Source organism: Lagopus leucura, unplaced genomic scaffold (assembly GCF_019238085.1).
Source record: "Lagopus leucura isolate 7727_CA_CO unplaced genomic scaffold, USGS_WTPT01 Super-Scaffold_100002, whole genome shotgun sequence".
Taxonomy (NCBI): Eukaryota; Metazoa; Chordata; class Aves; order Galliformes; family Phasianidae; genus Lagopus; species Lagopus leucura.
This window is the reverse complement of record NW_024962263.1, coordinates 78,526,108-78,554,067: the sequence shown is the minus strand read 5'-3', so window position 1 is coordinate 78,554,067 and position 27,960 is coordinate 78,526,108. Positions and strand designations below refer to the sequence as shown.

The 27,960-nt window shown below is 40.2% G+C and overlaps 2 protein-coding genes across 4 annotated transcripts in view; one reads left to right on the top strand and one right to left on the bottom strand.

Moving 5' to 3' along the window:
* The window catches only part of MRPL13 (mitochondrial ribosomal protein L13), a 29,487-nt gene extending 21,004 nt beyond the window's left edge, over window positions 1–8,483 (top strand). The window contains exons 7-9 of one of the 3 annotated variants that reach the window (XR_006178475.1): window positions 5,684–5,824; window positions 6,664–6,739; window positions 8,187–8,436. Coding sequence is in view for 1 of the 3 variants with exons in the window: in XM_042869181.1 (XP_042725115.1) it covers window positions 5,684–5,708 (25 nt within the window). In the remaining 2 variants the exon portion in view is untranslated. Of the gene's footprint in view, window positions 1–5,683; window positions 5,967–6,663 lie in introns of those variants that run through there. The other 2 variants (XR_006178474.1, XM_042869181.1) reach the window with 2 other exon arrangements.
* A 24-nt stretch (window positions 8,484–8,507) lies between these two features.
* COL14A1 (collagen type XIV alpha 1 chain) overlaps window positions 8,508–27,960 on the bottom strand; it is a 117,520-nt gene continuing 98,067 nt past the window's right edge. Inside the window, exons 41-48 of the mRNA XM_042869182.1 lie at window positions 26,833–26,886; window positions 24,613–24,684; window positions 22,706–22,741; window positions 22,218–22,284; window positions 21,520–21,708; window positions 11,733–11,810; window positions 10,743–10,898; window positions 8,508–9,392 (exon numbers count right to left, since the gene is read on the bottom strand). Of these exons, the coding sequence (XP_042725116.1) occupies window positions 9,067–9,392; window positions 10,743–10,898; window positions 11,733–11,810; window positions 21,520–21,708; window positions 22,218–22,284; window positions 22,706–22,741; window positions 24,613–24,684; window positions 26,833–26,886 (978 nt within the window). The 3' untranslated portion in view covers window positions 8,508–9,066. The remainder of the gene's footprint in view (window positions 9,393–10,742; window positions 10,899–11,732; window positions 11,811–21,519; window positions 21,709–22,217; window positions 22,285–22,705; window positions 22,742–24,612; window positions 24,685–26,832; window positions 26,887–27,960) is intronic.

Below are 27,960 nucleotides of genomic sequence, written 5' to 3'. Positions count from 1 at the left end.
TGTATAATTTGTCACAGAACAGTTGAGGTTGGGAGGCATCTATGCAGATCATCTAGTTCAACCTCTTTGCTCAAGCAGGCTACCCTGGAATACGTTACCCAGGACCACGTCCAGGTGGTTTTTGAATAATATCTCCAGGAAAGGAGACCCCACCACCTCTCTAGGCACCCTGTGCCAGTGCTTAGTCACCCTCAGAGGAAAGAAGTTTCTTCTCATGCTCAATTGGAACTGTCTGTGGCTGCATTTGTGGCCCTGTTCCCTTGTCACTGGGCACCGCTGAGTCTGGCTCCATCCTCTTGACAACTTCCCTATGGATACTCACTGATCAGATCCTCTCTGAACTTTCTCTTCTCCAGGGCGAGCAGGCCCAGCCCTCTCAGCCTTTCCTCATATGAGAGATGCTCCAGTCTCTTCATCATCCTACAAGCCCTTTGCTGGATGCATTCCAGGAGCTCCAGGTCTCTCTTGTCCTGGACAGCCCAAAACTGGACACAGCATGCTCCATGTGAAGCCTCACTTGGGTGAAGTAGATGGGGAAGATGACCTTCCTCAACCTGCTGGCAGTGCTCTTCCCTGCGCAGCCCAGGACGCCGTTTGCTTTCTCAGCCACGAGGGCGCTCTGCTGGTCAACATGGCAGCCACCAGAATCTACACATTCTTCTCTGCAGAGCCCCCAGCCTGTACTGGTGTGTGGTGTTTTTCTTCTCCTGGTGCAGGACCCCTCTCGTGCCTTTGTTGAATGTCCAGAGGCTCTACATGATTATGAGTTACAACTGATTTTTTATTTTCTGATATTTTCTGATAGCCAGTGCAGATAGGGAATCCTACCAGACATGAAAGATTTCAAGTCATTAGTAATACAGAGCATTGCACACAACATGAATGGCATGGTTGTACCTTTATGCAGGATGATTTATATTTTTTAATGCATCTGGAGTGCTTTTTCTCATCCATGGAAGGAATGAAGTCAAACATACAAGTAACCTTTTCAACTTTCGCTCCTGTACCACTGCTTGAATCTTTGTGTCAGTTTATTAGTGTGCAGCATTGGTTAGCTTTAAGGCACTGACCTTTTACAGTGCTGATGCAAGGTTCAATCCCTTCTGAATAGTCATTTTTCATGTCAGTGAGATAGCAGAAAATACAGGGCACTCTGTCTCTCTGGGTCACATTCCCTAATGTTGAGATAACTGCCTGCAGGTAAAGAGAAAAATGTAATTTGAGATCTTCAAAGCTTCCAAACCAGGTGTGCATTTCTGAGTCAAGAGCAGGTAATGATAGGTCACTTACTCAATATTGTCAGCCCTATTCCTTTGCAAGGGCAGGTCTAAAATATGAGTTAGCTTTCATGAATGCACGCTTGCAGTCACACAAATGACTGCAACGACTCCCTGAAATTTGATTTTGTAGAACTCTTTTTTGCAGTGCGGCAGAAAATTCATCTATCTACATAGAGATTACTTATGGAGAAGTGACTCTTCTTCTTTGGAGCTTGAAAGAAAAGAATGTTATCAAAAGACACTTTAACAGCCACGTGTGGTTGATAAAGCAGACAAGCGTATGACTACTTCATCTCCGAAAAGTACAAGCACTGTGTGTTAGGAGTTGTTAGAGATAAGTTGAAATGCTGTAGTGGCTGGTAAAATAACTACATACAGAGTCAATAATGTCATATGTTACAGTAGAACCTTAACTTTATTTCTGTAAGGCAAGTAATGCTATTTTTCATCTGTCTGCTGCGAGGGCTGTCTGTTAGCTAGAAGTAAGGCTATGAAGTTGGCTTCTGAATTTCTGAAATAAATAGGATAGTTCCAGTGTAACAGAGATGGGTGAGTACTTAGATCTGACTTTCACAAACAGTACCACCCGCCTCCTCCCACTCCTTTTTTAATTTTTCTTTTTCTAAGGATGTTTTAGCTCCAAACATTGCTAGGCAGAGGGAAACATCTCTGCTGGAATGTGCTGACAGGGATTTAATAAAGGTGCAACTGTGTGGTGAGGCTGTTCGTACCTGATGGAAATAAATTTTCACTACAGGAGTTAGAAGTTGAACACATGGAACATTTAGAAGGGGTCTTTGTATGTCTCCTTAGACAAGAAAAATACCTTAGGGGGAGGAAATTTCACATATGAAAGAATATTGGATGCTGGGAGGGGGCTGTCTGCAGAGTTGCATCACATAGGGTTTCTTTGTACTGCTTGTTTAAACCAGCTGGAATATTCAGACTGAGCCCGTAGCTCCATGGGCATTCCTCCTGGCAAGAAGTGCTGCCTTTAAGTGACATCCATTACTTCTGCCTTTTCGCTGTGCTTGTGTAGAATGGTGTAAAAAGAATTGGTGAACTGGCCTAGATTCAAGACAGCCTTGTTATAAGCAGCTGCAGGAACTGCTCTATGTGAGCTCTCAGGGAAAAATCTTCACTCTCTTGCTAATCCGTGTGGTCAGCTAACTTTGGTATTAGTTCAGCACTAGTCGTTTAAGCTGTGGAAAACAAATAGATTTTTGGAAAGACAAATAGATCTTTACTTAAAGTACTCTGGAGAAGCCTTGCCTCTCTTTCAAGATGACCTGAAGAGGCTCACTTCCTTAGGCTAAAGCCTGACCGCACTAATTCTCTCTTTGGTGTCCAGGCTGATTTCACACGCAGTTACATTTTTGTCACTCTGTTAGAGCAGATCAGATTGAAGTTACATGTAGGTGAGTGGTGTCCGAAGCATTTGCACATCTCATTGAACCCCTCCAGCTCACCTTTTGAGTTTGTTCATCTAGCTAAATGGTTCTAACCTTGAGAAAGAATGAATCAGATGTGTGTTTCTGAGATTCTCTCATTGCTCTGTTGTGTTTATCACTAAATGTAACCTTGATGCATAGGATGTCTTCAGAGTCCCTTATGTTTAATTCACTGTTTCTGGCAATGAGCTAAATCGTGTATGGATAAATCACGTAAGGATAAATTATTTAAATCCTGAATTCCCACAAACTTTGAATATTTTCTTCTGCATGTAGCAGATCCAAACAAACATCAGCAAAGTGCTCACATGCATGGTCTGTAGTTAACTCATGGTATCCATTTGATTCAAACAGTGGATGTGAAAAGAATACCTGGATTTACAAAGCTTGCTCAGATATTCTGGTCCTTTATTTTCAGAATATGAGACCAACTCCTGACTTTTATAAACCAGTCCCATTCCTATGCTCTGCTGCACATGTGCTGTGGTGACAGCATGTAACTCCGAAGCAGCGTATGGCCCCTTCCAGGCATTGGAGAGCCCACAGATCCTTCTCTTGGAGGTTGCTCTCTCTGTGCTACGTAGCACACTGAAAGTAGTTTATAGCAGTGAGCCAGACAGACCTGGCTTCCTACCATTTTCCTCCTAGCATTTTGCACAGAATCTGTAGGTACCTTGCATGAGTTCTCAGCAGGCACATCAGGAAGATGAGAACTTTTGCTTTGTATTATCAGCTCTGTTGAGAGAGAGAGAGTGATGTAACATTTTAAAGGGATTTTCAGTGTAAACTTCTCCTATTACATACTTTGCATTTTGAAATGAATTCTGCTGCTTCAGTCTTATTAATGTGCCATTGGTTCTGTGTTCTCTTAAGCACTGAATAACCTCCTTTCTGAGTGAATACAGTGCACAATTTTATTCTGCTTCCTACAGAACCATGAAATGGCAGTGAAATGAGCCCACAGTCTAATGGCTGAATAGGAGAAATGTGACATGGCACTGTGCTTTTTTCAACTTGCAGGACTTAGAGCATATACAGCAGCAGTGTTACTGCTTCTCTCAGCGATAGTTTCTCTCGTGTGAGATGAAGGCTAAAAAGACACAAATCGTAGATGCTTGTAGCTGTGATTTTGATGTTTTAGGGAAGCACTGGGCATTTTTAAATTCACCTCTTCTGGGAGATGCCATTTCTTTGGTCCAAATGCATGATTTCAGTGCTTTGCTGAGGAGGCATGAAAGCACTGCCATCCGAGATTTATGCAGTTCATCAATGAGCAGTTATCCACTGGTTTTCACAAGTGGCTCATAATTCTCTCTGAGTAGACAATGGTTTTTTGTGTGTTTATGGTCTTCTTTGGACAATATTTACAACTTTTGCTAGACACAGTGCTTTTCAAGGCTTTGCTTTCCTGGTGCCAAGGACTCTTTAAAAACAGAGATTGTGGTCCCCAGACATGGAGCACCAGTTGGCATAAAAGCCTACTGTGACACTTGAAAAGGCTTTTAAAACTTTTATGTTTGTTCACACAAGTGTCTCAGTGTAGAAAATTCTGCCTTCAAGCTTCATTAAGTTTGTAAGGCCGCAAACTGAAGCCAATGGTTTTTGCATTTAACTTTAAGACAATCATTGATTTTGAAATACAGGTTAAAAGCAAGGGAAAAAAAAAAACAAACAAACAAAAAAAAAACACAGATTTTCAGCCCTGGACAAAAGTACTGTGAGGTCCCCAGCTCTGCAGCACTGCAGTGTTACTCTCAGCTGAAGTTTTAGATGTGGTGTTCAAAGGAGAGCGCAGAATCCTTTCAGCACTGTGCAGGGCGATGGATGAATTGGGCCATAAAAAGAGTAATAAATACAGCTGCAAGACAGTGATGTCTTTTCCATGCAGCTTGTCTAGAATCCTCGAGCACCTGTCTAGGATGGATGCAGCAATAACACTTCCAAGTCACTACTGAGAATTTCTTAAAATCCCTCTCTCCCACCTCAGCACTAACTGTGATATAATTCAATGTATATTCATTCAGGCAGTAGTGAGATATGACTAACAAAGTATGAAATATTTTTAAGGACTGAAATCTGGAATTCTAGGAAACAGGAATTGATTTTCCAGCGCATAGCAGCCCTCGCATACTGAGTTCCTTCAAGGCCAACATTAAGCATGTAAACAATTTACACTGTGTGTACCATTGTTCTTTTATGCTCAACTGTATGAATTCAAATAGTCATATGTTTCTTAAATAAAAAACAGAAGCTTTGTGATTCCTTTGTGATTCTGCACCATACAAACCTCTTGCTTTTGAAGTTGCTCTATTTTTTCTCTTTAAAATTCATATAACCTTCAGATTTCATATGCTGCACTTGCCACACTCACTGAATGGAGGAGTTGCTGTCTCATAAGATTTGTATGGATGGTGGAAGTGGCCACAAGTTGTACCAGAGGAGGTTTGGGTTAGACATAAGGAAGAACTTTTTCTCTCAGAGGGTGGTCAGGCACTGGAATGGCGGCCCAGGGAGGTGGTGAAGTTGCCGTCCCTGGCAGTGTTCAAGAGGCGTCTGGATGAGGAGCTACGACATATGGTTTAGTGCTTGTGGTAGCAATGGTAATGGGAGGACAGTTGGACTAGATCATCTTGTAGGTCATTTCCAACCTTGTGATTCTGTGTTACTTAGTGATCCCATGTGAGGCAGCTGCCCATTCTGGCCGTCCACACGTGGTGTTAGCCCAGGGCACACCACAGACCATCAGCCTGCACTAAGTCTTGCACTTAACTCTTAATAAAAGTTCTAGCTTTGTTCTGTGTTTTTATGTAAGCCAGAAAATGTTCAGCAGCATTAAAAGCAGAACAATACAGAAATAAAAATAGATGCAGTGCTTACTGCACCTTTACAGCAACGTCAATATATTTTCCACTTAAATTCTCCTAAAAAACCCTTCTTCTGTGTGTTTTCCAGGCCTAAAGATTTTCGAATGAAGTAATAGAAAGAAAAATTGCTATCAGGAATGCCCGTCCTCCTTGGAAAAGAATTCTTTCATGGCAGAAGAACTCATCTGTGCATCTGGGTTATCCCTTGAATGCAGAAAGCTTCTGGCAGGTATTAGCAAATCTTATTGAGAAAGATTGTAAAAATGGTTGTATTTAAAGCAGCTAAGGATGGATGCTACGTTACTCACGTGACCTGTACTCCATGTTGTGTGTTATCTGTTAATTAAATTCCTTTTATTGCTATTATTAAACAATGGCTACAGTTGTTGTTTTTTTGAATACTTAAACCTGAGGGGAGCAGTACCTTGTTTGCTGAAATGAGGTATCTCACCGTAGAAGCTGCAAAACTTGACTTTCATCTGGTAGGAGTAGTGAATAGTTATGGATTGAAAATAAGTGGCTTGAGGTGTTTAACCTTTATCTGTCTATCTCTGCAGAAGTCATGTTGTGCAGTTTCTTGAAAGCTTTGTCTAGAACCCGGTTTGCACATATCACAAAACATAAATGGTGGGATTTAGATGCTTGCCTGTCTGTGCAGGCCTTCAGTTTCCATGTCTTTTTAGCTGCTTTGCCCGCTGCCATGACTGAGGTGCTGGTGGGCATCATCTGGAGCCAAATTGCATTTAAAACAACAGAACAAAACAACCTGTCAAGACTCATCTTCCAAGAAAGCAGTGCACATATCCAAACACAAGTACATGCATACTGCAGTCCCATTAGACATAACAGATCTGTTAAAATCTGCATTTTGGAACAAGATAAGGTGATAAGGAAGTGCTGGAGGACTGCAGAGCACCAAGAACAGCGTGTATTTCAGAGGCAACACCACCTGACCAAAGACATTTCTCAATTGTTTTTCTGCATAGACAGTCTTCAATCCAAAGTCGTGTAAATAAATGAATCCCTTCATGTTTTCTATACTGATTTGTTATCTTCCAATTTTTACAGCGGTTGGTGAGGAAAGTCTGTGTTTCCAACACCCATTTTGTTGAAGCAGTGTAGAGGAAGCAAAACAATGCTTTAGGTATGATCTGATTTTATATGCATTTCTTCAGCCTTTTGCTCAGGTTTATCCCATTCCTGCCCATAGAACATGCAAGGCTACACTTCCACAACAGTAATGAAACTTAATTCAATCCTGAAAGCATTCTTCAAAGGTTAAAAAAAACACGTTTTGTGCAAGAATGCAGTACGTAATTTGTAGGTAAGATTTGGGTGACGTCAGCCATACATTCATGTGCTGCAAACTTCACGGTCAGCAACTTACGTTTCTTAGGCTGTCTGGAAAAATGCAAGACACTCCTGATGGTACAGTGACTGAATTCTGGAGAAAATACTGAGCAGCTGTGTCTGTGTCTCACTCTCTTTTGGCAAATGCATAAAGCCTGAGTATTACTTTTATATGTCATAGTAGCCACCAAAAAGTTAGTTTTGCATCTGCAACAAGTTGACATGGAGCCAGTGCTAAATGAAGCACTCTGGTTAGCAGCTAATGCTGTCGTTAAAAACATAAAGCACATAAAGCAAAACATAAAACACAATTAAAGCTTGTCCTTCAGGATATAAATTAGAAAATTGTAGTGGGAATGCCTACCCAAGAAATACTCTCACTTTGCTTAATCCACTGCACGTAGTCTCCCATACGCAGTGATGACGAGGATGATTGCGTGTGCACTGTGGGGCTCCTGTCCTGCAATTTGGGGGGGCTTGGAGACAGGATGGCTGCTGGGGAAGCACAGGGAAGATGACGCCTTGCAGCACTGTAAAGTGGGGTTAATCTGGTTAAAGGTAAAAGTCAGTAAGTTATCTACCTTATACTTTAAATACAGGTCTGTATTGGGAACTCACATCTATGGCAATCTTAATCACCCTTCTACAAGAAAAGTGGTGAGATTTAGGGCTGGGAAAATCAGTGGGAAAACAGAAACAGCATAGAAAGGAATACAGCCACGTAGCAGGAAATTGCCCTGGGATATACACAGCCATGGGTATTAGTTGCATGTGTAAATTGTTTGTGTTATTAATGAGGCTGACTTCTGGGCCAGAGAACTTGAGATTAATACAGTAAAGGTATGCAGCTGTCTCATCACCAGTTTCTCTTCTTTGTCACGAGCTAAGAGAGCTTCTGGCAGTGGCCAGAAGCAAAAGCTGACACATCTCCCTCCTGCGATTGAAGAGGCTGAACTTTGTCAGGGGCAAGCAGGAACCTGGTCCTGGAACCCACAGGTCAGCCTGTCTAGGGCTCTGTAGGGCTGGATTAACAGTACTTAAAATCCATGACTTCATTTTAAGTGTATGCACATTTTTGACCTTCTGCTTTAAAACTTCCTTTGTTTCTTAGTCTCAGTAATGTTCAAAGCTGTTTATTGAATCACTTTAGAAGTTGTCTGCTTTGTTTTAACCTCTTTAATTGCTTTGTTATTCTCAAGTGGTTGGGTTGTTGTTTTTTCTTTTCTTTCTCTCATTTTTAGGTGATCCAAGTGGCTTTTGCAACCATTTCTTCCAGGCTTTTGACTTTGGCACGTTAATATCCAAAATCTCACATCCACAGAAGGGACAGCTTCCTTATCTCATTTTTCATCTCCCCACTTCTTCATACATTGTATAAATAAGGCTAAATATTCTTTCAGCTGAGTGCCTGTAACCTTTACAATAAAACCATTGTACAAAAGTGCTGGAAAAGGAAAATATGTTTTCTTCTCTTTACATTCTGTCCCCTGAAGATCTACACTACTGTTTCAAGCTCAAATCAGTCAAATAAATCCAGAATCAACACATAAAAGCTTGCCACTTTTATTTGCATACAAAACAGAAATGAAAGAGGTTCACAATAAATTATCAGTGTACTCCCACAGAACATTCTTGTGTGTTTGCATAATGTGGGTTAAAAACAAATACCGTTAAGATAAGACTTCTTTGTGAAAGGTTTTAAGGAAACCTGATAATGTACTTTTGTCTGGTGAATTTAGTAGTGTTACTCTGCTAGTAAAAGCAATTCATCCAAAACTAACAGAACACAGTCAGCTGCAAAAATTTGGGTAACAAAACATAAGCTTTGTTGAACAGTTCTATCTACACCAACTAACCAGATGCATTTTTTCAGATACAGCTTGAATACTGTACTCTGGAGAAAGATCTGAAAGTGATCTTCCAACATCATCTAGCACTGACCCACTAACATACTAAGTTTCTGGCATGCAAGATAATTTTACCTTTATTTCTCGTTTCAACTGGTCTGGTACATGTATTTTTCTTTAATAAAGAGCCTGTAAACATCTTCAGTGACAGATCAGGCACCTGGACAAGGGGCCAAATACAGATGCACATAAAATATTTCCCTTTCTAAACAGTTCATTGGGAGGGCTCTTTGCCATTTTCCCTTTTGTGTTCCAGAGTCTTGATGCTTCTTTTGGCTATCTTCCTTCTGAAGCGACTAATTCCAGGGGATCTCAGCTCAACGGCTTCCATCTCTTCTCGAACGGGAGTAAACTCTGGTTGAGCAAGATGAGGTGATGCATAGGAGGACTGGGAGTATGGGGATGGTAAAGGGTAGGACCCGTGAACTACGTACGGCTGTTGCTCACCATCATAAAGGTCCTCAGGGTCATAGATTTGGTAGGAGTTATGTGGCAACTGCACTACTGGGATGTCTTGATCAGTTGGCTCACCGTATCCACCTTAACCCACCACCACCAAGAGTATTCATATGGTTAACACAGGAGAAGGGGAGCAGAAAATTGAAGCGTTCATTAGGAAATTGACACATATATATACCTTTTATACATAGAGAGAGTGTGTGTGTATATATATATATAATCTTTAAATACACATTTTTTTATTCACATGAAGGAACAGTGAAAACATTTAAGAAAATTAATAAGCTGGAGCAATTGGAAACCCACCAACATACAGCCAAGTTAGTTGGAAACCACCACCAGAATTTGTCTTATGTCCAGTTGTAATACTGTGCTTATTATACACTGCACAATCTTCCTGCTTTAGCTTATTCCTATTATGGGCTGGAATATATGATTAACGGGCAAAACGGGTCAGACAATAGCTTTTAGCAGTGCAAGGAAGCTAAGTGCATGTACAGCAGCTAGCAGGTTCATTAGTGGTAGTCAATATCGATGGAAAGCACAGAGCAGTTCAGCATCCGTATCTGACCTTCAGCCAAATGAGGACTGAACCAGAATGAATCTTTCACCTTCTGGATTGGTAGCCATTGTAAGGGATTGGGCCTTAAAACAGGAAATGAACAACAGGGAAGGGAAGTGAGGAAAAAAGGATAGGAAGAGACGACAACAAAAACATTCACATAAGTAAAACATACAAATCACTTCACGGGCAGATTAAACTGCAAACATCAAACAAATAAGCCCTATGCATAACGTTTGTAGTAACTAGTTATTTACTAAAACAAATTTCAATTTTAGGCTGGACAACATCACTTTTGATAACTGTGTTAACTTCTTCCCTCAGCCTCTGTGCTACAACAGACAAGGAAAGTAGAATACACAGAAGATACAGAAAGAATCATTTTCTCCAGATTGCTTCACTTGTTAATGACAGACGTGCATCCCTGTTCCAGGTTACTCTGGGCAGGTTTAGTAACGTTCATGCTCTCATGCCACATGGAGGCACACGGAAGAGGAAGTGGAGAAACACGTTTTAACAACTAGAGATGTACGGCTCTGCTGTCGCCAACATCAGGAGGTGGGATTCAACACACAGAACGTTCAGGTGGAGCAGGCTCGTACAGTTACACACACACACACAAGACAAAACCCAATACACTTCCTCCATTCACAGGCCCAAATCAGATGGTGGACTCCGGTCACTGTGCTGCGGGCACCTTTGGTTTGTGGGCTCATTCCACTAAATTCAGCAGCACTGGACGTGTGTGTTTTTACGGAGCTAATCACGTTTTAGTGCAAGGATCCCCAGTAGCCTCCATCTTACTTTGGCTGTTAGAAGGACACGCTGTGTTTCCTCGCCCCGCCTCCCCCCACGCGCAGCTTACTCACCTCCCATACCATAGCCAGCACAGGAGGAGGGGTCACAGTACCCCGGGGGGCCGGCGGGGCCCTGGGAGCCAGGGGGCCCGGTGTGACCAGCAGGGCCTCGTGGGCCTGGAGAGCCTGGTGGGCCGGGGCTGCCAGTTCTGCTCTCGCCTGGAGGTCCTGCATAAAACAGGGAGACGAAACGTGTGACTAGCATCTCTCACAAGGCAGTGGGTCGACCGCCTCGGCAGCGCTGCAGGCCTGGTGCTAGGAGACGATGGCACAGAGCTCGCTACAAATATGGCAGATGGCTCGAGCACAGGGGCTGCGCCTCTCTGCTCCAGCTCCCCCACACGTGCTGAGGGAAAGGCTCCAAACTTTTTCCTGCTCCTGACAAGCCTCTTCTCTGGCTGTTGCTTTGTGTTCCTTGCCAAAGACAGCTCTTAGCCAGATATTTATACTAGTATTTCCAAAGCACAAACGTTTCACCAAGTGTCAGACATTTGGAAAGGCAGTTTCATGGGGGGAGGACTGCATGCATAGGTCTCCCTTTCACCCACACTGCTTCAATTCACCTTCTGGGTAGCACTGTGCCTTGATATTGATACTCTAATGGAAAGAACATCCTAACAAAGTCAACGCAATTTTATGCATGTTTCACCCTCCGTTTTTCAGGGACTAACTATAACTCTCTTTGATTAAGGAGCTAAATTAATACACATTTCTCTTCAAGTTAGTTGACCTTGAATCATTGAAAAGACAAATGCAATTAATCCAGATTAATTTTTACCTATCAGATGTCATCTCTGAAAAGGAAAACTGATGTGACTGATGATACCATCATGTATCACATCACAACGCCATATTGCACAGTACAAACGTTACAACAGCAAGGTGTCCAATGACTGATGCCTCTGCAACATAAGCCTTCGAAGCAGAGGGCACAGCCATTAAATTCTGAGGTGCTTTGCAAATGGGCCAGGGGAGCCCAAAGCCACTTATTAACATCTTTACCTGTAGATCCGGGTGGGCCTCGGGGTCCTTGAGTTCCAACACCTGGATTTCCTCTGTCTCCTTTCTCACCCGGTAAACCTAATGATGAAACAGCACTCAACAGAGTCAGGTTTTGAACAAAGCTGTGCAATGTTCATTATTTAACTGGGATGTAGTTCCACACTCTACTTTTCACTTAAAAACACATGCAAGACAAGATAGGCGGTAAAAATAAACACCTATTTGGCTCTTTTTTCCTCCCTTCTCTGATAGCCTCACGAGGGGATCACAGCATTCCTGAGGCATTAAACATTCCTGCTGCCATTGTGTTTGCTTTGAGGTGTCATGTAGGGGCATAGGCCAATTTCCCAAAGGCACTTTCCTTCTGGAAGAGTGCTCCTGGACTAATACCAACGTACAACTACAGTGAGTGGAAGAACCCTCAGAACTTCACAAAGCTGTCTACAAACTACTGCGTGGCCCAGAAAAACAAGCAAGCAAACAAAGAAGAACACCCTAAACAAATATTTAATCATAGAATCACAAGGTTGGAAAGGACCTACAAGATCATCTAGTCCAATTATCCTCCCATTACTCTTGCTACCACAAGCCACTAAACCGTATCTCGTAAATGCTCGTAATTGTACAACCTTCTTGAAATCCCTTCCAGAAGTCACCCACTGGTCATTCAGCAGAAGATGGTTCCACACATAAATGGAGAGAGTTATTATGGGTTACTGAAAGGCCTCAGGCTGCTAAAATGCAAGAGAAGTCTCAGCACAGATGGAATCTGTCCCCCAATTGAATTCCAGTCTAAAAGCTTTGCAGTCACAAAACTCTTGATTTTCCATTTGCTCATGGCCCTGAATTGCTGTCATTGGGTCTGATCTGTGAAGAGCACAGATCTAGTAATGCAGACAAGGCACTGCATTCTTCCAGCTTTCCATCACCTTCTATCCTACCATTATGGCATCCTATAAAAACACTTTCTATATGTAGCGATCACAAAGAGTGCTATCAAACTCAAGTAGGTGTCAAAGCTGCAAATTCCAGACCATGAGTTTCCACCGGCGACTTGGAAACTCTCATAAAGTCTGTGTTTGATTTGGATGGTTTAAAGACAAAATCCAGGCTGGTTTGTGGGACCTTACCCCCTATTTTCCAGACCTCCCAATGCTGGCAATTTCTCTCACTGCTTCACAGCTTCCATGCTCTCAGAATGAAAGCTGATATAGAGCACCTTCATAAAAACAACTCAGACAGAAAAAAAGTGCTGCTACCCTTGATGAGACATGCTCTCCAATTTCAACTAACAAGCTGCTTCCTTCCCTCCTGTTTAGGTAGCTGTTGCATCTTAGGGAACAACCACTGGAGGACACCTCCAGGTGACCATGTCTGGACCCTTGTTTATGCAAGGAGCCACGTAAGATTTTTTCCTTCCTAAGCAAGGTTCTGATGGATGCAATTAAGAATAAACTTTAAATGTGAAAATACTGTAATAAAAACTCATTCACAATGTATTGCCCTCCATAAGTTGTCAAAATAAGGATTTACTGAACAGCAATCTGGTGGTGCATATTTGTTAAGCTGGTTTCTGGGCTTTTGACAAAGGTATAAGCAGAGGGGGGGAGTGGAAAGCCTAAGTGTGAACACTGAGAGTCACTTCAGAGTCCTTTAACCTGCTGGCATTGTCCTTACACTGCACAGAGCTGCACACTGGAAGTCAGCCCACTGAAAACACTGACCCCACTGAGAGCAGAGCCTGCACCGTAGGCAGCTTTAACTCCATCTTTCCCACTCCTTGTGTGGTTTAGTCTGGTGCCTCCTAAGACAAGCAGTATGCAGGTCTCATATGGACCCAGAAAAATGAGTTCTCTTCATGTTTTGAGGAGATGATATAAGGAATTGAAACAGAGACAGTGAAATCTGTAGTTCCTGCAATCTCTTCTTCAGCTGAAGTCTTCAGGAGCATCTAGTCCTCCCACACAGCATCTTCAGGGACTGGACAAGCTTAAATCACACTAGGGAGAGCATTCACATGCACATTATGTACTTGTCCACCTATCTAGCAATATAGATAAACATCTGTACACTAAATATGTAAATGACATCAGTGTTATGATCCCACCAGTTACTATGATCACCATGCCAGGCATGAGATCTATAGGGCTTGGTGGGGCTTCTCTCCCTTTCATCAGCTCTTTTATTCTCCAATTTATATGAGGCCACTTGAAAAAGCCAGGAGCTCATTCCAAATCCAGACCATTGCATCAGATAGCTCTGCCATGCTGACACCCATCCCCTGGGCAGGCTCTGTAGCTTTTCAGGTGCATGGTGGAATATATATGAAATCCAGCTACTGCATTTCCAGAAATTCTGGCTGTCCAAGTGTAGACAATCCCGATACTGTGGCTTGGATGTACAACTGCATGTTCTCCTCTCCCCAGTGTTTCTGCCAGCTTTGGATGCATTAGGCCAGAAAGATGAGGAAAAATTTACCAGGGAGTTGGAGACCTTGTTTCTGACTTTATTCCAAGATCTGATATTGAGCACAGAGGATTATCAAACAGAGCCACAACAGCTTGTCCCAGTGGTAGCAGAAAGTGAAAAAGGAATTCAGTTTCAAATGTCTTCTCTAGCTCTGCTCCAGTTACTCGCTGGTTAGAGCTTCATTTCAGGTAATTTGAGTGCACCTCTCCTATCAAACATCCCTCACACCTTGTTTGTACACCACTGCTTTCTCTCAAAACTATAATAGTTCCCTCCTGCCATTTTGCAGGTAGACAATGAGCAACCTCTGGTCAAACTCAAGATCACTGATATCTCACTGAAGGTGAAGGGGTTTTACGTGTTTTAATTACTCTGGCATCTCAAAATTTGCCAGCATTTTTTCTTCTGGAGTTCTCAGCAATGCGAAACATGAGATTCCTGCTCTCAGAGTGTTCAGTCCAGTATGAGCCTCCTATTTTTAATGTAGATTTAGTTAGTACACAGATTGCAGATTCAATCTAAAATGCTATTCAGAACTTTTGATGAATGATTGCATTGCACCACACACCATTTATGTAGGAAATGGGCCTAGGTGCTAGAAATATGCTCAAATCCACATTTATAATCCTGGGAGAACCTGTCAAAGCCACATCTTCTGTTACCAGCAATTGAATTCTACCCATTTTAAATATAACATTCTTACGCACACCTCTTGTCCTGCACTCTAAATGCAGTTTCCAGATATCTAAAATTTGCTTAGCCCTGGTTTGCTTTAAACATATGGAAAGTGTCTTCAATTGCAATGCCCTACTTTTGTTGCAGGTTTTTTAACAATGTAAATTCATCTAAATTTATTTTTTCATACATGCCCAGTATGAATTGTTCAGCATTTACAAAAAGCAAAGTGTGTTTGTGTGAATTGCTTCCAACGTAAAAAGACTGACCCATGATAACCATCTGGAGTCTGCACAGATGCTTACCAAGAGGATCGTTGTTTATGTGACTCTGTGTTAACATTAAATAATGACTTCAAAGGCAAACGCCACAATATTTTCAAACCAGAGCCTTCCAAGCACGCAGATATTATTCTTTATACACACACGTAGACACATCCATACGTGATGTTCCCAGGAGAAATTCAAGTAAGAAATGGTAAAAACAGAACAAGCCTACTCAGGCTAATCATAAAATATTCATTCTGGAACAAGTTATGAAGCTCTTGCACGAGGTCAAACTTTCTTTAAAGTCACATGGATATTTAGTTCCTAAAGCAAACATACTGCAGGCCAGGATACAAGTTTGCATCAGGTTTCTTTCAGTTTGTTTTCCAGAAAAGTTTATCCAAGTGAAAGAGAACATAAACACTGAAACAAGAATAACCAGTTCCTAAGGTGCAACTCACATGAGTTAAAATTGAGCTCTCTATGAGCTCCACTAATAGACTTTCCACCACAAGTCTTTAATGAGAGTAAGTTAGCATTCACAGCATTCTCTTGGTCAGAGTTAATGGCTCCCTCTTATCAATGACTGAACATTCAAAATCCTCCCATTTATTTATTTATATATCTTGAGGCATTCGTGGCATTTTATTTAAAGCATGCGTATAGAAAATCAACCAGAAAAGACATCATTCTCCATGTAGGTTCTTGCAATGGCTAATTACTGTGAGGGTTAAAAGTGTGTATCAGAAATTGTCATTTGAGTTAGAGTTCTTCAAATCCTAGTAATTATTTTCATATTGTGCTCTGGACATACTTCAGCAATACTCTGTCTTTCCTTCTCCAAGTTAACTGTTTTTTTTTTAAAGTCTTGTCCTCATCCAAAATAAGCAATGGCTTGGGCTCAGCCCCATGGAGATCACAAGCAACTGAAATCAATTATATCCAACTCTGCTCAAGATCTCTCTGATAGCATCAGTTATTAAAAACAAAACCAAGATCATGAGCACATTCTCTAGAAAAGAAAATTAAATGTTTCTCCTCAAAGGAAAATGTTAAGAATCGCTCTTTAAGAGAAAAATGTCATTTGAGGAGAACTGCATACTGCAATTGAGAAAAACTGAACTCATACCTAAAGTTATCCACTTTTAAAGATGTATACTTGTATTCCTAATGTATAATAAGACTAGATTTTCTTCTTTTCTCTTTTTCTCTTTTTTTCTTTTTTTTTTTTTTGTCTAGAAGAAGATGAAACTGGAAATAAAAATATTTGACTCAACTGGCAAAAGTTTCATTTAATTCCACTGGAATGCTGCCATCAGAGCCATAGACATGGGCCTTTTGATAACACGTTTAAGTAACTCTTTCATATAAAACCAGAATGCAAATACAGATGAAGCTGTACTTGAGCACTGTGGCTTTCCAAGTGACAGTGTATGTATTTGTAGTGTTTTAGTAACAGTGAGATGGAATGAGCAGCCATTAAGTTGTGTGCATCGTTTCAGCACACAGCACAATAGCAGAAGTCCAAGGACTGGTTGAACAAGTACATTTTCTCAGCTTTTGAAAGCTAGAAGTAAATCGGCACCCAGAAACCAGACACCAGTTATTTAAGTTCCAGTTCACAAACACTTAATCAAAACAAAAGCTGTTGGAATTAGTTGAAATAAAAATGGAAAACGGTGTGTGAGCTAGTAAAAATAACAGAAATAAGTGCTGCAAATAATCACTTTAGATATGTCTTTTTCTGTACTCCTCCATTTGTGCAAATAAGTAAGGCAAAAAAATTCTAGCAATTTATCCAGGGTTAGGTATTATAACAAGTAAGAAAATGTTGCCTCCTTAATCACTCATTCAGTGGTCTGTTAAGTCACAACTAAACTATTAATACATAGGGACTGCTAGAGATGTTCCTTTTCACAGTATTAGAAACCTAAGTAATAAACGCACCATTGTGATCCCATCCATTCACCAACATCTACACTGGAAAAAAAAATCTTAGGAGGCAAAAGACACTGCAAACAGAATCTGTCAAGAGAATGACTTATCCTTTCTCATCGAGGTGGTCTTCCTTGGAATGACTGGCTCAGTGTATTCCTAGTGCGATAATACATTCAGGAATGGGACACTGTGGACCTAGAAGTTCAAGTGGAGGCTCCTAACAGAACTCAGACACTCTCTCAATCCATCTCCCTCCAAAAACGTCGGATTAACACTTGGCAGAACGACAAGGTAAACAAGGAAAAGAAGCTATCAGCCAGGCAAGTTAGCAGGGAAGTACACTTATTTCAAAACCTTTGACTGCTGACATTTTCCAGTAAAGCTCTCTTCACGGCATAAATGTGAACCAGTTCCACATGTTGCTTTCAGAAGTTCCCACTTCTCACAGGCCTGGAATGAATGGTTGGTGGGCAGGGGAGGTAAGAGGAAACGTCTAGCTACTCCTGACTTTTTCTCTTCCTGCTATAACACCTTTCCAGTCAGTTCAGAATAGTACTAGCAATTATAGTGCCGCAATTCCAACAGTTTGAGAAAATAAAAGCAACCAGGAAAATGAGTGGCTCTTTTTTTCCTCCTAATGTCATTATAGTATGCTCTTGTGACACTACTGTCACTGTTCCAGTGTATTAACTGTGCTTAAGGATGGAGACTCATCTGGCACTGTTTTTGAATTAATTTCATATACATCCAAAATGCTGGTGACATCAGTAAAAACAAACACATTGCTCACAAAGATTTCCAAATGGTTGGCTGGAGATCTTCATCGACTATAAATTGTGACTCGCTGAGCAAGTTAAATGCAAGCAGTGCTTTAGAACACAGCAAGGGATAGGTTTTGAGTCCATTTGCCCTTCTCTCTGCAGTTACTAAAAACTAAAAAGTTTCCATCCAGAAGCAGAGCAATTTTTATCTACTAATTCACTGTATGACATGTAATTAGAATGAAGTGAGAATAGGGAGCATAGAAGAAACTTCCAATCCATCTCCACAAACATGGTAAAAAAAATAAGTATTACATTTTACTGCTGTGTTTTGGGTTAGCTTGGTGCACCCTATTGGAAAATGGAAAGGCAGGGGCAGGTCGTGCCTGACCAACTTAGTGGTCTTCTATGATATCAATGAACAAGGAAAGAGTCACTCATGTCAGCTACCTGACATCAGTAAGGCCTCTGACAAGGTCTCCACAACATCCTTCTCTCCAAACTGGAAGATACAGATATAGGTATGTAGATATAAGTATATATATAGACATACATATAAAAGATATATATATGGGTGGACTGTTCAATGAACGAGGAACTGGTTGCAAGAACGTACCTAGGGAGTTGTAGTCAATGCCTCTAGATGGAAATAAGTGACAAGTGGTGCCCCTCAAGGGTCAGTACTGGAACCAGTGTTCTTCAATATGTTTATCAGTGACATCAACAGTGGAATTGAGTGCACCCTCAGCGAGATTGCTGATGACACAAAGCTGCATCGTGCATTTGACATGCTCAAGGGTTGGGATGCCATTCAGAGAGATCTAGACGGGCTCAAGCTGTGCGTCGAGGAGAGACTTGTGGAGTTCAACAAATCCAAGTGCAAGAACTGGCACTTGGGTCATGGCAACCTCTGTAAGTACAAGCCAAGGGATGAAAGGATTGAGCACAGCCTTGCCAAAAAGGATTGCAGGTACTGGTGGATGGCAAGCTGGACACGAGCCAGCAATGTTCCCTCAGGCCAGAAAACCAACCATATCCTGGGCTGCATCAAAATAGCAGGGTCAGCAGGTTGAGGGAGGTGATCCTGCCCCTCTGCTCTGCACTGGTGAGGCCTCATCTGGAGAACTGCATCCAGATGGGGAGTCCTCAGTACAGGAGACACATGGACCTGTTGGACCATATCCACTGGAGAGCTACAAAAATGACCCTACGAGGACAGACTGAGTGAGCTGGGGCAGAAGAAGGCTTCCAGGAGACCTGATAGCTGACATTCAGTATCTAAAGAGGTGCTATAACAAAGAAGGAGACAGAATCTTTACTGAAGTCTGTTGAAGTCTGTTCTGATAAGAGGAAAGGTCTCAAACTAAAAGAGGGGAGTTCTAGACTGAATATAAGAAATAATTTTTTTTACAATAAGGGTGGTGAGGAACTGGAACATGTTGCCCAGAGGAGGAGGAAGAAGCCCCATCACTGGAAACATTCCAGGTCAGGCTGGATGGGGCTCTAAGCAACCTGATCTAACCACAGGTGTCCCTGTTCATTGCAGGGGATTTGAACTAGATGACCTACAAAGATCCCTTCCAACTCACGATTCTGTGATTCTAGGATTCTCTAAAAAGGATTATGAAATATCCCAGGATCTGTACAAACTAAAATATATCTTTCAGTTAAATGAACTTCTACTACACCCATAATGCATCAATCTAAAATTTCCATTCCTTTTGAAGAAATGAAATCCTCAAGGACCAATAATATAATCTGTTTTTTATGTCTTTTTATTTGTTTGTTTGTTTTTTTTCCTGGGTTCTGAATGAGCTCCTTCTCTTCTGTCCAGGTTCTATTCATGGTTGTTGTTACGTGAGTAATAAAAACCATCTTCATTTCAAGTAGAATTACTAATTATTTTGTCTTTAAGTTCATATATAAATTCTTGATTCTTAAAACAATCTTGTTTTGAGCTATATATATATATATATATAGTAAAGCACTCTCAACTTTCAGCATCACTGTTCATGAGAATCTGCAGAGTTCTGGCTGACCGATTAAACTTCCCAAAGTAAGCTTGATAAATGCTTGCTCTATAGAAGTATGAAACTCCCCACAAGCAAAACCTGTCAAAATCAGTCCTTTCTAATATCAATTATCTACAGAGACAGAAAAAGGGAACACAAAGACCACATTGTGGTGCAATATTTTGTTACAATCACCTTTTTCAATGTACATTTTATCTTTTCTGTACTCATTCTATTTTCAATGTTTTTTCCTAAAGATTAATGTTACCAACAGCGGTTCTAATGGAAAATACATGAAATGCTGGACAAGTTTCCATTTTCATAGCCTGAAACCACAGTATACTCTGTGTGTTTCAATAGTTCCTGCCTGAGAAGATACTTAAAATGTACTACTAAATTCCCTGAGATCTGTATTTGTTCTTTGGGTCACCATTTTTAAAGACAGTACTTAACTTACTGCTTCGTCCAATTTTCTTTCATTCTTTTCCCTGTTCCCTCCTTCCTCGTTCTTTCTGGATCATGTCTTGTCTTTTGTTAGCTGGAGCACTGCCATGACTGAGAGGCCAGTACCCTAAACCTTGCCTTCTTTTTTTAAGAAGATAGTTAGAACTATAGTCTTGAGGATCACCAAACTCGAAGTCTTACACAAAAGATTTCTTCTTCAAAACAATGCTTTCACTCTGGTCATTATGTTAACTGAGAACTGGAACAACTGAATTCCTGACTTGAACAACCTTCATGACAATCTGTTTTTAAAAACCCAGCTGGCAGATTTTGTGACTGCAGTACCAATTAATTCCTCTTTAGTACAACATTTGTCTCTTTGGTTTTTGGTCACTTGCTCACGTGATGGTTTTCAAAGCACTTTCATAAACACACATCTACTCGCTGCTGAGGTTAGTACCAAAGATGCTAAGGTTGCACAGAGAAAGAAATCAAAACATGGAACCTGTCTCTTTATTATACAGTGCTGGAGGAGGAAAGAAGGAAGGGATATAGAGCACAAAAATATAGAATTGAACAGTTAATTGCATTACTTCCTTCTGACGTCACCATATCCTATCTTTGATCCCTTTACCCACTCATAAACTATGATTTTTTTTCTGCTCTGATCAACCTTTCTCCATCCAGATTATCATAACTCAGAAGTCTTCAGACCGACACACCTGAAAGTGTGGGCAGAAAGGCACTTATCCAGGTATGCTTGGCCAGGCTGAGCCAAAACATCCTGCTGGTTATGGCCTGGCCCAGGTGCCTCTAATAAAGAAATGAGGTGTGTGATGGATAGGTCAGAGATTAACTTGATTTTAAAAGTAGAAGCTGATTATTATTTTATTATGTATATATATAATTTACGGTTTAATTATGTTTTCTATTATTTATTTTTTAATTTTTTTTTTTTTTTTTAGTTATTCAAGGATTTGGACATGATTGCTCTTATGGGTCAATTCCAACCTGGGATATTCTATAATCTTGTCAACCTACATGTGTACATTGCTTTTATGACTTGAGAGTTTCCAGACCTTTCACTATAATCTGTGATGAGCTCAACAATCAAGTAGAGAGAAAACACCGTCATCACAAAATGTTAATACAGAAGACAGAATCCACCACAATGTATAAAGAAATTAAAGTCTATTTTTTATTAGTGAATTATGAAGCCTACCTCTTTCTCCTGGTCTTCCAGGTTGACCAGGGTTTCCTGGGAATCCTTGCATGCCTGGAGAACCTTGCTCACCCTGTGGCCCTGGAGCCCCTGGCCGGCCTGGTTCCCCAGGAGGTCCTGCAATAGTTCGCGTTGAGACAGACTGGCTTGGTATCTGATTCAGAATGGAATTATATCTGGCCATATGACCTGTCAGGAAAAACATCAACATTTTTAATATGCAGTGGAGAATCCAATTCAGCTAAGTTTGAACAGAGCACTAGCAGGTCCTCAAGGCTGCGGTCTGGCATGCTAGGAACTTCAGTGACATGAAGTTGGTGAAGAAACATTGGTTTAGGAAGTATACAGAAAATAAGGACAACTACTGTGCAGAATTTCATTTCCTTGCTTTTGTGGATTTTGTTCTTGCTGTTTTGTTTTGGTTTTTTTTGTATTTGAGATCTGCAAAACTCTAGAATTGTTACAGCAGAAGCTTATGTACACCCTAATAAATTGGAAAAATACAAGCTGGTTTTTAGCTGCCTGATACTAATGAGCTTTAGTTCAAGATAAATCCAGCTGGATCATAAATACTGACAGTCCAGCCTAAAATGAACAGATCCACCTAGACAGTCTGAAAAGCATCATATTTATGAGCAACTATGGCAAGAAAAGATCTAATCTAGAGATAGGAGCTTATGAACTATAAAAGTATTTACCCTGGATGAGCTGTTCGCACACTTGACGAGCAACAGCACGCACCATTGCTTGGGACTGCAGATCACCCTGGATAACAAAAACAAGTACTGTTGCATTGTTTTATTCATTTCTGTCTTGAAAGTGTTCAGTACAATGAAATACATTTATTCTTACTGAGAGATCCCATCTTTACAGATGAAAACAAAGCCAAGGAAGTTTGGGGATTTCATTGGTCCCCATTGCTGTTTTTAGAAAGCAAATAGAAGTCTGAGAATGAAATCTTCAAGCAAGATTTGGGGACATGCTTAATTCTTCTCACCTTCAAACATTTGTGTAGCTATATACAAGACAATGTCTGGAAAAAAAGTAAGTTTGCTTGATTGCACAGAGAAAATTATTGTTCTTGTATTCTTGTAAACAAAAAGAACAATAAATTGTTGGAAAAAAGCTTTTCACAAGATACACAGCCTCAGAAAAAAAAACAGCTAACCTGGGAACATAGACTTACCCGTTCACCCCTTTCACCTTTAGGTCCAGGAGCACCCTACAAAAAGATCCAATGTAAAATCAATTATTGTTTTGTTATATTTTAAAACATTGTTTTTTATATCTTAAAACTTAAAACCTATGTACCATCTGCCTTGCAACATCACAGTAAACTGAACAAGGACAATTACGTGGAGAATATAATCTTCTCTGGAGGTTATCACATACTGGATAATCTTGTTTAAAATGCCAACAAGGGCAGGCCCTGAGGTGACTTTTGATGGCTGAAATATGTCTAACAATAGTATTGAGTATGAAGAAGGGAAGGATGATGGGATAAAAAAGAATTCAGCTTTGCATGAAGACCTTGGCAGCGACTATATACGAGTAGACAGCAAAGGAATTAAACTGCTTGGAAAATCAACTATGACATTGAAGATAAAGTAACGCCATAATAATGGTGAGGATGATTAAGCATTGGAACAAGTTGTCTGGGCAGTTACAACATTGCCAGCAAGGCTTTTATGGTAGGCCAAGCAGGGACTTCTGTTCAGGTACACCTGAAACACATCAATGTCCGTGCCAAGAGTTAACCTGCTGACTAATTCCTAGCTAAAGCTTAGTTTATCCTCCTATCCTAGGAAAAATGAAACCCCAACAAAAATGGATAGATTATTTTTAGGTCTATTTCATATAAGTCTACCATGGGGAAAGACAGTTACTGAAATTCTATCAGTTTTCACACATCTAGCTATTTTTTTCAGAACTATTAGAGTTTAAACATTCGTAGTAAAGGTCTTACATGACTCACAGGAATATCTACATTCTAGGAGATTTAGTTCAATATCTGGAACACGTTTGGATATGAAGTGAAGGGGCAACATCTTACACACTGACAGTAATAATTTCCATAGCTCATCAAATCTCCTTAGGACATTTCAGGATTGCACTTAGAAACCATGCAGACTTGTGCTTTAGGCTGTTACCTTTGCTTACATGTCATCAGTTACTGAATTCCCACTTAACCAAATAAAATGCTTGCCTTAGACTAATCTCCAAAGCAAACTGGATTTTGAAAAAAACAAATCTATTCTACAAATCAAGTAAGAAGTACACATGGTCACATCCAGGTGAATTTAAAAATTAAAGAGAACATTCTCTTTGATATGTGCAAAGAAACAAGTACATTTTATAATTAACCAAGTAATGAAATGCTAAAATATTAATGTAAAATACTATCTGAACTATTACAGAGAAGAGGTCCACTGTAATTCTTCTAGCTCTTTTATGTATCTTCTACAATCACTTTATAATCAGATTACATTCTTCTAGTTAAACTGTTTTGTTTTATAAAAAAGGAAATAACATCTGAAAATTGAATGTAATACTAGACGGTCCAAATACTAATTTTAGGTAGAAAGTGTGTGGTTTTGCACTCAATCAAGTTGCTGGTCAAACTTCCTGCAGCTGAAATTTATAATTCCATTATAGGAAAAGCCATTATCATTAAAGAGTTCCTCTGATGTAAACCCAAAGTAACTTCCTGCAATATTTTTACAGTATGATAATAAGAATAAACTTATTTCTGAAATACTGGGATTAATAAAAGGCATATTTTAACTTAAAAAGCAAAGGAAAAAAAGGAAAAAGTAATTGCACACAGATCACAAGATCTTACACTATTATGTTCTTACTTTCACTTCAACCTCTAATTTTAACTCTCTAATTCCTATATTCCAAACATTATATGCAAGATCAACAAATACATTTAAATATGAAAAACAAACAAAGAAAAACATTTTGCTTAATCACAAACTGCAAACAGATCATGAGCATAAATACTGAGGAATTATGAAAACAGTGAAGCCGGGATCAGAAATCAATGAATGCACAATAACAAATATATCAGTATTAATTTATGATACTCACAGGAGCTCCAACATCACCTTGTGGCCCCTGGCTTCCTGTAATACCTGGAACACCTGGAGCACCAGGTATGCCCTATGTGGAGAAGAGAAAGAAAACATGATGACATCCATGAGGCCTGCTGAGAGAAAGAGCTGTGATGCAGGAGAAGTCCTTAAAGCAGTATTTCCTCACTTAGAATTCAGAGGGCATTTAGAGTTGCATTATTAAGCACAGGTACATTTTTACAGTTTACAAATCTTTTACAGTTACTGAATCATTTTCTGTTGGTTTTGTTTGTTTGTTTTTTGTTGTTGGTTTTTTTTTGTTTTTAACTTGGGGGCTACTCGTACTTGAATGTATTAATTTATTTTTCAGAAGAAGATTAAAAATCAAGATGCTGTATATTGGATTTTACTTTTTAATACTGATTCACTTTTATCAGTGCAAACTGTCTTGCTTCCTGATCTAGTCAGCTATTACAAAATAATTCAATATTTGAATTTAAATTGTACACACATCAACAACAAAACTGCAATTTTAGGTATGGATTATGACACCCTTATTTTCAGATGATCTTGGACTTCGTTTGACCTACTTACAAAGAAAGGTGCTATACTCAAAGTCAGCAGAAACTTGGGTGTTGCTTTTAAATATCCCATATCACAAACAAAATAGCTTATGCCTTAATACATCTCTGCTACAAATCATCCAGCTATATTTCATTTTTCAACTGGTGACCACGGACTGGGCAATCCCAACACAATCAACTGTTGGGCTGACAGAAATTTTTTGTTCAGATTGCATGGGAATAATAATCTTTTTTTCCAAGGATTGGATTGAATATGAGCTAAGTAAACGTCATGAGAACATAGTGAGAAACGTCATTTCAGCAAGACAACTGGCTAGCTAGTTACATCTCCTAACCACAGAATTTCTGCCAGTCAAGGACCAAAAAGAGAAAAGATTAAGACATACATTTTGCAGTAGAAAGCGCATCAAAAGCACTGCCCTGGGAGAAGTACCCGAGAAAAACTGGCTTTTGAGGCATGCTCTCTGAAGAAGGCATGGACTGCTGAATCATGAGGCTAATCCTGTGACATTACTACTGTTCTGGGGGATGCATATCTAGCCAGCCAAGAGAAGTGACTGTTGCACCCTGTTCTGGTGCAACATCACCTTGAGCACTGTGTGCTGTTTTGGATGGCACAATGTATACAGGACACAGAACTGTTAGAGAGCATTCAAAGGAGGGCTATAAAGATGGTGAAGGATCTAGAGGGCAAGATTTATGAGGAGCATCTGAAGTCTCTTCATTTGTTCAGCCCAGAGCACAGGAGCTGAGGGGAGCCCTCATGGCAGCTTACAGCTCCTCACATGTCCCTGATGACAGCAACAAGGCCCAAGGGAATGGCATGGAGCTGTGTCAGGGGACAGACAAGCTGTGTATTATGAAAAGGTTTTTCACCAGAGTGTGGTCAGGCACTGTCACAGGCTCCCCAGAACAGCGGTCATGGCACTAAGCCTTCTGGAGTTCAAGAAGAGTTTGGACAATGTTCTTAAAAATATGGTTTGAATTTTGGGTGGTCCTGTGTGAATCCAGGAGTTGGACTCGATGATCCTCATGGGTGCATTCCAGCTTGAGATATCTATAATTCTATGACTCTCTGCATGGAGAACACTCAACACCATCAGCGGTTTTATCTAATATAAATCTGTCAAAAAGACATTAACTTTGCCTAACCATGCTAGCTAGGAAGCATGAAACTGACTCTGGAAGCAAACTTACATCTTGCACTGAAGGCTGAATGAGGTCCCCGCTGTCTTTTTTGATTATTCTATGAGAGCATTTGAATATGCACACTCACTTTCAGCCTCCAGTCGTAGCAAACTGAGCAATTCACTTCAACTAATAATCCCAAGTGGAATTTCTTGCAGAAAGAAAGTCTTACCCCAAACAGTAACAACATTAATTTCTCTTACGTAGTGCCATTATTCAGCTAGAAGCAAACTATCAACCTATTGATGGAACAACTCTCTTCTCTCCAGACATTTTTTTTTTCTTGAGCTAAGTGAGAATGGAAAAAAATGACACTGGACAAGCAGCTTTCTGCCAACTTTGTGAGTCATGAGAATCCTAGCTTCCAGGGAGAACTTTTGGCCTTGCCTAGATAACAGAGTGACCTACTACCCCCCTAAGATCTGCCGATCTTTACAGTAATAAAGTCAATGGGCAATACTCACAACTGGGCCAGGAGGTCCTTGTGGGCCTGTGGGTCCATCTTTGCCAGGAAGGCCCTAGAAAGAAGGAATGTATATAATTTTATCAGCTTTTTATACATAAGTTATTAATTTGTTCAATTTCTTCTAGAAAGCTTTTTCTTTCTTTTCTTTTTTTGCTCTGGGGAGAGTTTATTTCTTAAAAGGAGCTACAGCGTAGCCAGCATTTTAAAAAATCCAACCACGGTTTCACTGTGCTTTTGAAATAAGAAAGTAATGCAAAAATCTTTGTACTGGCACTTTTCTCCTCTAAGCAAATTTCACTTCTAATGCTGCTATAATGAGGGTCTGCTGTCCAACTTGTCTCCCACAAGATGGGTCACACTTCCAGGTCTGTTCTCACTGGTTGTGACTGTTCATAGTCCCATGGATTAAGTGCTGAAAGACTTTAATTGCCATGCATCTTTCTGTCCAGCTACACTGTACATATGTACCAGCTATCACAGAGGTCCTGACTCAGGAAGCAGCATAATGAGAGTTCGATAGGGATTCTCATGTGGTTTACATTATGAACGTGCTTCAGAGCTTCCAGAATTTGAGCCAGAAACTAAAGATATCTTGGAGACTGGAAAGCAAGCAAATCAGAGAAGAAAGGCTGACCAGATGTAGAAGAAAATACATTATCGGTAAAGCATTCGTGCAAATTAACCAAAATACACATTTTGCGCCCGCATACTATAAAACAGATTTCTGAACAGCCAGTCATATGACAATTATTTAATTACTACACAAACTCAAAAGGAGAAATACGATCTTATTGCTGGCTCAAGACCAGAATATGGAGGTAAGAGTAGAAGGAAAGTGAGGTTTTTAAAGTGTTCATGCTCACACACAGAGTAAAGAACATTCTAGTTCTTAATAGAAAAAGAGCTTAGTTTCAGTAATTAATATAGCATGAACTAGTTGTTTCACGCTTTACATGGTTTGGAAACTGATTAAAAACTGCTTTCATATGGAATAAAAAATCTGGTGTGGGAATATCATCTGTCATGTACCTAGAAAGGATTGTTTAAAAAAAAATACACCAGAAGAGTGTTATGATGATCATCATGATCAATTTGTATTCTGTCATCTATGCATCTTTCAGATTGA